The sequence below is a fragment of the Nuphar pumila genome, chromosome 15, assembly GCF_984573655.1.
Source record: "Nuphar pumila chromosome 15, dmNupPumi1.hap1.1, whole genome shotgun sequence".
Taxonomy (NCBI): Eukaryota; Viridiplantae; Streptophyta; class Magnoliopsida; order Nymphaeales; family Nymphaeaceae; genus Nuphar; species Nuphar pumila.
The window spans coordinates 36,578,726-36,588,899 of record NC_143263.1 but is presented as its reverse complement, the minus strand read 5'-3'; the positions used below and the strand labels follow the sequence as shown (position 1 = coordinate 36,588,899).

The window sequence follows — 10,174 nt, the reverse complement described above, 5'->3', positions numbered from 1 at the left end:
CAACCTGACCCGCGAACCTGAAAACCTGTTTACCCGACCCAACCCATTTATTAAATGGGTTGGCGGGTCGTGTCGGGTTCGTGTTTGCCACAGCCGACCCGTTTAATAAACGGGTCGGGTTCGGGTTGAGGTATGCTGACACGCCAACCCGCCAACCCGACCCGATTGCCACCCCTAATACTAGGTACCCGTCTCGACGACCTTTCGGGTACCTGGTTCGATACGCATTGGGCTTACTCTCACTGCTTGCTAAGGAAAGAACCGGTAAAACTTTCTCCCGGCTTTTCAAAACTCTGAAACTTGACTAAAGATTTCGGGACGTTGGTTTGCCACGAGTAAAGCGAAGGAGGAAGCCACGTAGAGCAGCTGCGCCCCAGTCGTTACTAAGCATGCTTGTTGATTAGCAGCAGCAAAGAAGAAAGCTGGAAGCCGTGATGATGAGGTCTTGGTGGCGGGCAATGTTGTCAAGGAGAGTTGGGGCTTCCTTCTGCACGCAACCTGCTCAATCACCCGGTATGCGATCGCTTTGGTATCTTATTGAACGGAAAATGCTGATATTCTTCCTCTTCCGATCGAGAATTTCGATCTTTGCCAAGTATCGCCATCATCCGATCAAGAGTTTCGATTTATTCGGATGAACTATCAATTTTCATCCTTTGTCCTTCATCCTTCTTCTTCTTTTCTGAAGTCTTTGTCGATCGTCGGTTAATCTCGTCCCCAATCGGTTCTTCCTTCTAGTCTTGGAAAACCCGAAAGCCTTTTTTGAATGACGTTCTTGGTGGTTTACAATCTTGGTAGAGCCGCTGTTGTACTATTTGGCGCAAAGTAGGGAACGTTCGAAGATCTTTAAATCAATTTTTTGTGTTCTCTCTCTCGATCAGGAGTAAGATACCAGCAATTGATGAGGGGCTGCTGAGTAGATCATATGAGTTTTTCTTTTTTTTTTCACGATGATTTGATGGTGATCTTGCGTGATGATGGCTTATCTTTTAGAGGGAATCGACATTGTGTTTTGGATCCTGAGAAGTTTGGTATTAAATTGCCTATTTTGGTCCGTTTCTGCAATAGTGTGTGTGTGTGTTTTTCCGTCTTGTTGGATCCTAATCAGTTATTGGCTTCTGTTTTCTTTGGATGATTACTGTTTTGACCGTCTATGGATGTTGGAGATGAGAGTTTCGACCGCCTTCTCTAATGACTCGTTCACTTTACTAGAAAAGGGAGAAGGAAAACTGGCTTCTTCTTGAGGTTACTTAGATTGGGGTCTCAATTCTCAAATATTGTTCGTGAAAAGTCACAGCGAGGAAAATCTTGTGCAGATTACTTGCTTTTAGTTATTGGGGTTTGGTGTATAAAATATAAAATATGTAAAATTGTGAAGAAAATACTGAATACGAAAAAATTCTAAGAACGTTTTTATCGTGTTAAATATCAGGATAAAAGCCTGATATTGACAAAATGGATGATATTTTGAAAATATCACCTTTTTTGGGGGAATGCGTTGGCCTTTGAAAAAATCGCGATAAAACTAGACAATGTTCGTGACATAGGGATAAATGCCAAATGGTTTTATAAAGGCTGTTGAACCTCACCTCATGACTTGAATTATTCTTTTCGATATAAATTTTGGTCAATTTGGTGATCACGTAAGAATTACTTTGTGGAGCTTGTAGCAGTACATTCCACAAGAGGATCAAGCATGCCTTTCTTACTGATCTTCAGCTGACGTGCTTCTTTTCATGGTTGTGTACATTCAATAGGGAAGCTTCTTTGTCCACGACGAAGTTTAGTAATGTGTTATTTTAACAACATAACTTGTAAGAAACTTCCATGCGTGTTCAGGTTCTTTGACATTGTTTGTTGGTTTCTCATTGTTTTGGGTCCCTTTCTTTGGTGAGGTTATTTCCCTGCCTTATGTATCCTTAAATTTAGTTCAGCCAGCTACTCCATATTGTCTCCTGCATCTATTGGTCTGTATTGTGGATTGTACATATTGCCTCTTTAGCCCTTTTTATTGATCTTGGTGCTGAGCAATGCCATTGTCGCTGTAATCAGGAATAGTTGTAATGCATATCAACAATGTAAAAGAAATTACAGAGAAATGTTAATATTCCTGATGTAGGTTTCTGTGTTTATGTAACAGTCTCCTTGAAAGAGATTGACATGTTATTTTTTTTCGGTGCCAGACTTCACTGATCTACTCCATCGAACTTCTTTGGTACTGGCTTCGCTGATTTATTCCTTTAAACTTCTTTTTCTTCAGTTTCTATTTGTCTCTAATATGATTTAGTGTGTACACGACATCAGATTTGTCCTCTATCTATTACCAATCTATACTAGAATAAATAAGCTTATTGTTCATCATCTTCTCATAAGGATCAAGTATGATAGCTGGATTGGTATGGACATACTATCTTGACCAAGGGGCCTCTGGTTCAGATCCCACTAAGTCTCTTCCCCTACCTTGCCCATCTTGCATCAAAAGAAAAAGTTTTCATGGACTTGTTCCACATCTGTTTGTGCATTTAATAGTTAGATGTTCTCTCTCTCTCTCTATATATATATATATAGCGTTAATTTTGCTACAATCGTTGTATGTGCAAATGACATCACACTTGTTTTTTTTTTTATTTTCTTTTTAGTTTTTGTCCAAATGGCCCCATGGATGTGATCTACATGCTGTTTTTAGTGGGAACCAGCTTTTGAATCGCTGAAATCCGACCTGTGTATAGGTTTTTCTGGTGTTGCAAAAATGGGCAGTTGTAAATGCACCAATTTTTTTCTGACTCAAAAAACATGTTTTTTCATCAAGAAAACATGATCCAAGGGTCATTTCCCACTAAATTGAGCATGCTGAACATATCTACAAGGTTAGATTGAGTCAAAACAACTTGCATTGTGAGATTCGAACTAGATTGTACCTGTATGAAATATATATATATATATATATATATATATATATATATATATATATATATATATAGAGAGAGAGAGAGAGAGAGAGAGAGAGAGAGAGAGAGAGAGAGAGAGCTGCTTAATCCATAGGTGCCTAAACGAAACACACTCTTGTTGAGCATCCATCACATATGCGTGATGGATGCACAACACTTAAAAATGCTGAAAAAACCCTTTATCAGCATTTCAAAATGCCGCTAAAGGCCCTTGCTAGTGTAACACCCCAAAATTTCAAACTTGTAAACCTTTCAAAATATTTGAAAGAGACTAGAAAATCTTTGATTTTTCAGAGTTTTTGTTTTAGTAAATCAGCAAAAACGATTTTTCGAAAAGAAAAGAGACAAGTCGACAACCTTGGGTGCGTTAGCGTAATAACCTCCATTTCACAATAGATTGACTGCTCGCAAAGCATTTAAAAAAACCCCATATGCGTTAAAAGGAAATAACAAGTTTATACAAAATGTGATTTCCTGAGGAAACCCTTACACAAAATGCAAAACTTCAAAATGTATCCTGAACGCGGAATGCTAGAAAAAACAGTGGGATCTTGAAGCCATCTTGCAATCGCACCATCGCTCGTCTCGTAAACCTAATCATCACCTGTACCCATAAAATGGGTCAGTTTCATGAAAAACTGGTATGTGTACAAGTAAGATAATAAATAACAAATGTAGCAAAAATATTTAATTCATACATGATACACAATTCATCAATTATTGTAAATAAAATTAACATATGCATCAGATTCATGTATGACACACAATTCAGCAAGTAATGTGGGCAAATTTAACATATGCATCAAATTCGTACATGAAACACAATTCAACAAGTAATACGACAAATCTAGTATAAGCAGTTACTTAATACATGATGCACAATTCAACAAGTAATATGAGCATGGTAACTTTTGTTTCGATATTAGCTGACCTATGGGTACGCACAAGCGCGAAACGTAGAAACAACTGAGACTAATTCGGGGGTTTATTATGTCATGTATTTTCAATACCCTGAATAGTTAGTTGAGTTCGCTCTTAAGGGGACAACCAATGACTGAGATAGACTTCTCCAAAGGCCACTCGTTTAAGGGATGCATTCAACTTCTGCAGAAGTCCATAAGATCTACCACCTAAAATAGCTTTTGGTAGTCCTGTCCCCTAACTGCGATGATTGGGGACACCGAGTAATTTGCCGAGGGTTGGTTGTTAACAGCCTGTCCATCGGAGTTTTTGTATCATCCCATCCTCTCCCTTGATGGAAAACAACATGGCGAATAGGTGCATTAGGTTTTATTTAACTGAAGACCCATTTTGCATGCTCTGGTCTTTCAAACCAACTCAAGCATCTTGTCCGTGAAGGCGAATCATCACCGTTTATGTGATTTTCATTTCATCATTGTGCCTTTGCACGTTGCGAGGTTACTATAAACCTCTCATCAAATCATCGTAGTACTAACATGCCGTGCATGTCTGAAAGTACCCCTACGATGAGAGGGGTATAGGTTTCTCAGAAAGAAACCCCAACTTTAATGTGTTATGAAAGAAACGATGCAACAAATATTTAGTTTGACTTGACATGCTCTGATATTTCAAACCAACTTGAGCATCTTGCATATGAAGGCGAAACATCACTATATAAATGATTTTCACAATGTGCCATTCGCACGCTTCGAGGTTACACGAACCTCTCATCCAATCATCATAGTAAAAACATACCGTACCTATCTAAAAGTACGACTATGATGAGATGGGTATGGGTTTCTCAAAAGAAAACCCAACTCATTGGTTCGCAAAGACATGATGTAATCAAATAACTTATTTTGACATGTTTAGTCTTTTGAAACAAAAATACAACTTGCATGATATAAGATTGCCACAGATCTGAAACACTTCTCCCAAATGCACCGACTTGGGAAAACTTAGTTGCTATTTTGCAACTTACAAGGTTTTTAAACTTTGCTTTGCAATACTGCATGTTCGAGAAGCTTGATCCATGCAAAGAATCCCTCTCTCAAGAACATACGTAAACTCACATTTTTTCAAAAAGAGCGAAAATAGTATATGCTCTTGCACGTTCTGCGAGGTTGCATTTATGTAATCACATTTATCAACATGCAAGCTTGTACACAACGCGGTGGCAAAGAAAAGACAGAAAGCAGTAAATGCGAAAGCAAAAGCCTGTGCACTAAAGTGCAACGGCAAAGTAAAGATAGAAAACAGTAAATACGAAAGCAAAAGCCTGTGTACTAAAGCGAGGTGGCAAAGTAAAGTCAGAAAGTAGTAAATGACAGAAAAGAAAGGACAAAGACCAAAAAACTGCATCTTTGAGTTAAAAGCGTACATATGTATATATGTATACATATATATTTTTGTCATTTTTCCATTTTAGTGTTAATTGCTTAATTTAGTTCGTTCATTGTCCCTTGCGCAACTTTCTCCTACCTTGGGGGGTTTCGGGGTTGCAGCCGTCTTCGAGTGTAAGTGACAAAAGGCTTGGGTCTCGGGGTGCGAGCGGGATCCGTTGCGCAAGCTGCGAAAAGAAAAAGTTGAGAACTTAACTTGCTAAACTCAAATGCTTGGAACAAAAAGGGGTCGAGACCCCGAATAGGGTAGGGTTGCGTCCCTACCTGCCGATCAACAGAAGAAGGGAGGAAGGGGCGCAGCCCCTGCCTGCAGATCTGAGACAGGGCAGGGGCGCAGGCCCTGCCCGCTGTCTGGCCCGTACAAGAAGCAGGGGCAGGGGCATGCCCCTGCCCGCCGGCTTGCTGAAAGGGAAGGAAGGGGCAGGGAACAAGCGTCGGATCCAAAACGATTTTTTTTCCAGGTTTTTACAGCTAGGACACACTCTGTATTAAAGAAAAGTGTTTTAGAGGCACTTTTGAGCGCCTCTAAAAGGTCTTTTCAGCATTTCTAAGCTGAGCGTCCATAACGCGTGCACGATGGACGCTCAACGCGAGTGTGTTTCGTTTAGGCACCTATGGATTAAGCAACTACCACTCTCTCTATATATATATGATTTATATTTGCTACAATTGATTGCACCTACAATAGATTTGGGATCTCATGATATGAGTTGTCTTGACTCAATCTAAACTCATAGATGTGCTCATCATGCTCGATTTTTAGTAGGAATTGAGGATCATGTTTTTTCGACTAAAGAATGGGAAAAATCTATGCATTCATAGCTGTTGAATTTTAAATTGCCAGAAAACTTGTATACAGGCTGGATTCCGGCGATCCACAAACTGGTTCCCACTACATAAAACATGTAGATCACATCTATGGTGTTAAATGTAAGAAAAAACACCAGAAAAAGGGGTTCTGCCAATTTGCTAGGTCGATTGTATTTACAATAGACTGTATGTATGTGCATATGTATATATGTATGCATGTATTTGTATGTATATGTGTGTATGTATGGTCATGAAACATCAATTCCAGCAAGATATTTATCTTTTCTTATGGTTTTTATTTCAAACTGCTATAGGTCCACTTGTTCTCTACAGGACATTGGTCAAAGAGGGGAAGTTACAGTATGATTCTAACCAGGAATCAGTAGCAGCACAACTGGACGAGTTACTTAGGAAGTTGGAACGATATGAGAAGTACATGAGAGCATATCATGTATGCAAACTTTATAATTAGCCTGAATGCAAGTTATTAAAAATTAGAGAACTCTTCACTTTTGAATTTTCAAACAACTTTTAGGTAGAACTGGCAAACTGGGAGAGGCAAAGAGATGAGGAGCGGTGCAAGTTGTTAATGAAAGAAGCTGAAGCTAAACAACAAGGTGGTATATGGAGTACCAAACGAACTGCAACCATTAACAAGTGGCTTTTACGGTTGGTATTATTTCCTTAAAATATTCAACTTGCTACATTTTCCAAGATCAAAATGTGGCACATAATAAAAATCTTTAAGTTGACATTGTGTATTAGTGGGATAAATTTACTGGATCTTTATAAGCATTAAGAATGGTCCATTCATCATATGTTTTCACCTGTGGAGCACAAGTTATTGTCACCCTGAATCATTTTCTTCCAAAGAACTGAGGGTGTTATTATTAACATAAATAGCTAAACTATGGACCTGTGTTCTTTGTCACATATATAAAGGCAAATACCTTTTACGATGAACTTCCAAAGACAAAGGTACATGAAAAACTGTTTGATCTCCATGAAAACTATGTAATCCACATATTTTGACTGAAAAAAACTGATGAACCAAAGTGTAGAATTTATGAGTGGTATGAACAAAACTTTCTTTTGGTCATAATAGAGTTTCACATCCCTCTGCATCTGTTTCTCTTTGATAAAGGCGATGGATTTTCAATAATTATGTCAGTCTATATTATCTGAAAGAATGATATTGCTGTATAACAAGTCTTTTGCCTTGTATTTCAAAAATAATTATCCAGCTCTTTGAAAAGTACTTTTGATATCATGTTAGGTTAAACAAATCTGGCCTAAGTTAATGGACCTAACAATTGGTCCCACTTTATCTAGCTTTCAGCAAAACATAGGGTCGTAAAACACATTTTCTAGAAAGGTTGTCTGTTTTGGGAATATAAGTTAAAATTGCTGCACCATGATGATGGTACACTTGCGGCTATGCACATTAAAAAATGAAGTTCTGTATGATTCTTGTATTATGGCATCAATTTATGTGTAGTAAATACACCTTGAAATATGATCTTTTAACAGGTAATTCATGCATATGAATTTTGCTAAAGTTAGATAATCTTTTATTTCTTTACAAAATAGGATCACATATGACTATTGCTTTCTGATATGTGGACAATGGTGTGGTTACTGAGTTCATAATCACATTTGACAAGTAAACCAACCTTTACATAATATATTTTCGATAAAGAAGTTTTTCCTTTGCAATAACTGCACGGTGCCTTCTCCATATACGTTTGCCTCAAGACTTCTTGCGCAAATTTGGAATGTCAAAATGCAAACCTATTTGGAAACATATATCTAAATAAGCATTTAATTTAACGGGTCCATTTTATTTCGAAAACGATATCAAAATATTGTTGGTGCTTTATTGCATGTCTTTTACTTAACATTGTGTTTGTTGTTAATCAGGTTGTAATGAAATGAGCGGAAAACAAATACAAGCCAACTAAAGGCATGCAAACACACAATACAATGTGCACAACCACAAATCCACTTAAGGATAACACAATAAGCCAACTAGGGCTTGCAACATAATGTAAAAAAATATACGTTGGGAGCTCCCAACGACTATATTTGTAGTTGTTGGGAGCAGTTCCAACGTCTCTATGGGTAATCCCCATAGAGCCCCTTATATTATATATAAATTACATTTAATAAAAAAACAAAAAACTATCTAACTAACTTATTCCTAACCTAGTTACATAATGTGAAATGAACAAAATGCCCTCATTAGGCATTATATATATTCTTTTATATTTAAAAATATATATAAATATATATTTAAAACGTTCATATTTTAACACCCCTCCTCAAACTTACAGTATATACACTGAAAGTTTGTTAAGTAAGAATATGAAACAAGGTGTTGCAAGAGCTTTGGTGAAGAAGTCAACAAGTTGATACTCAAAATTAGCATATGGAAGCTCGATGATTCTTTCAAATATTCATCTCGTACATAATGACAATCCATTTCGATATGCTTGGTGCGCTTATGGAAGGTGTGATTATTGGCAATATAGATGGCACTTTTGTTGTTGCAACATATCTTTGAAGGTCTGAAGATGTCTATCCCCATATCTTTAAGAAGATTCCTTAGCCATACAAGTTTCATAGTTGTAGCTATAGCCTTATATTCAGCTTCAGTAGATGACAGTGAAACTTTATGTTAGTTCTTCCACTGCCATGAAATCAGAGAATCCCCTAAAAAAACACAAAAACCAGTAGTTGAGATCCTATCATTTGGATTTCCTCCCCAATCAGCATCAGTATAAGTAAGCAAATCTAAAGATGAGGATGATGATGATAACAAAAACCCTTTATTTATAGAGTTCTTTGTTGAGATTAAGAGGTTTTAAGTTTAAGTTTTCTTAAAAGTAGTTTATTTGATATTTCTTGTTTAATAAGGGACTTGTATGTAATTTTTTATATTGGCCTCTCTCTATTTAATATAGAGATTAGCACTAATCAAAATGTAACGAGTTCTCCTTTACTCTCTCTCTCTCTCTTTTCTGCCTCGGTTCTCGTGTTCCTCCTTCTAGTCGCTACATGGTATCAGAGTTGCTGGATCTCTGGAGCCTGATAACGTAAACAGGTGGCGTAAACAGGAGCCTCATAGCGTGAACAGGTGGCGTAAACAGGTGTGGCCACATTTTTTTTTCTATCTATTTACGTGCATAGATCTGATCACAGATATGATGTCTGACTAAAGTCATGACATAGATATATAATCAGATCTACAGATCGACTGCAGCGTGGTTGGGTGTTACGACAGAGTGGTTCCTCTTATTGTCATGCGAGAAAAAAATTATTCTTCGTGGGAGCGGTTGTAAATATTCTGTTTCGTTAAAGCAATTTTCTTTGCGGGAATATGTATAGAGTGCAGTTGCCGAAATCTGATCATGAAAAGGAAGTCGTATTTGACGTTGTTCTGCTTTTCTCGAATTTAAATCTAATCATGAACAAGAAGTCGTGTTTGACGTGTTTTGGTTTACTCAAATGTATGTTTCTGATCTGATTTTCCCATTGTGTCTGATGTGGGTTAAATAGTCGTGTGTGGTCGTGGAATTTGCTGAGACATGATCGTGAAACATGCTGTTTTCTGAATCAGCTATTATGATTTGGGTTGAAAAGTCGTGTGTGGTCGTGGAATTTGTTGACGCATGATTGTGAAACATGCTGTCTTTGTCAACCACGATCACGACAACACACGACTGTTTCACCATATCAGGCATAAATTCAAGATAGCTGACAAAGATAGCATGTTTCACGATCATGCGTCAACAAATTCCATGACCACACACGACTTTTCAACCCAAATCACAATAGCTGATTCAAAAAACAACATGTTTCACAATCATGTCTCAGCAAATTCCACGACCACACACGACTATTTAACCCACATCAGACACAATGGGAAAATCAGATCAGAAACATACATTTGAGTAAACCAAAACACGTCAAACACGACTTCTTGTTCATGATCAGATTTAAATTCGAGAAAAGCAGAACAACGTCAAATACGACTTCCTTTTCATGATCAGA

The 10,174-nt window shown here is 37.6% G+C and overlaps 1 protein-coding gene across 4 annotated transcripts in view; it reads left to right on the top strand.

Moving 5' to 3' along the window:
* The first annotated feature begins 314 nt into the window (after positions 1-314).
* Positions 315-10,174, top strand: part of LOC149815139 (AFG1-like ATPase family protein) — a 167,761-nt gene continuing 157,901 nt past the window's right edge. For 3 of the 4 annotated variants that reach the window (XR_016427822.1, XR_016427823.1, XM_089988373.1), the window contains exons 1-3: positions 360-513; positions 6,436-6,572; positions 6,657-6,790. Coding sequence is in view for 2 of the 4 variants with exons in the window: in XM_089988373.1 (XP_089844499.1) it covers positions 435-513; positions 6,436-6,572; positions 6,657-6,790 (350 nt within the window). In the remaining 2 variants the exon portion in view is untranslated. Of the gene's footprint in view, positions 514-6,435; positions 6,573-6,656; positions 6,791-10,174 lie in introns of all 4 variants that reach the window. The other variant, XM_089988374.1, reaches the window with a different exon arrangement.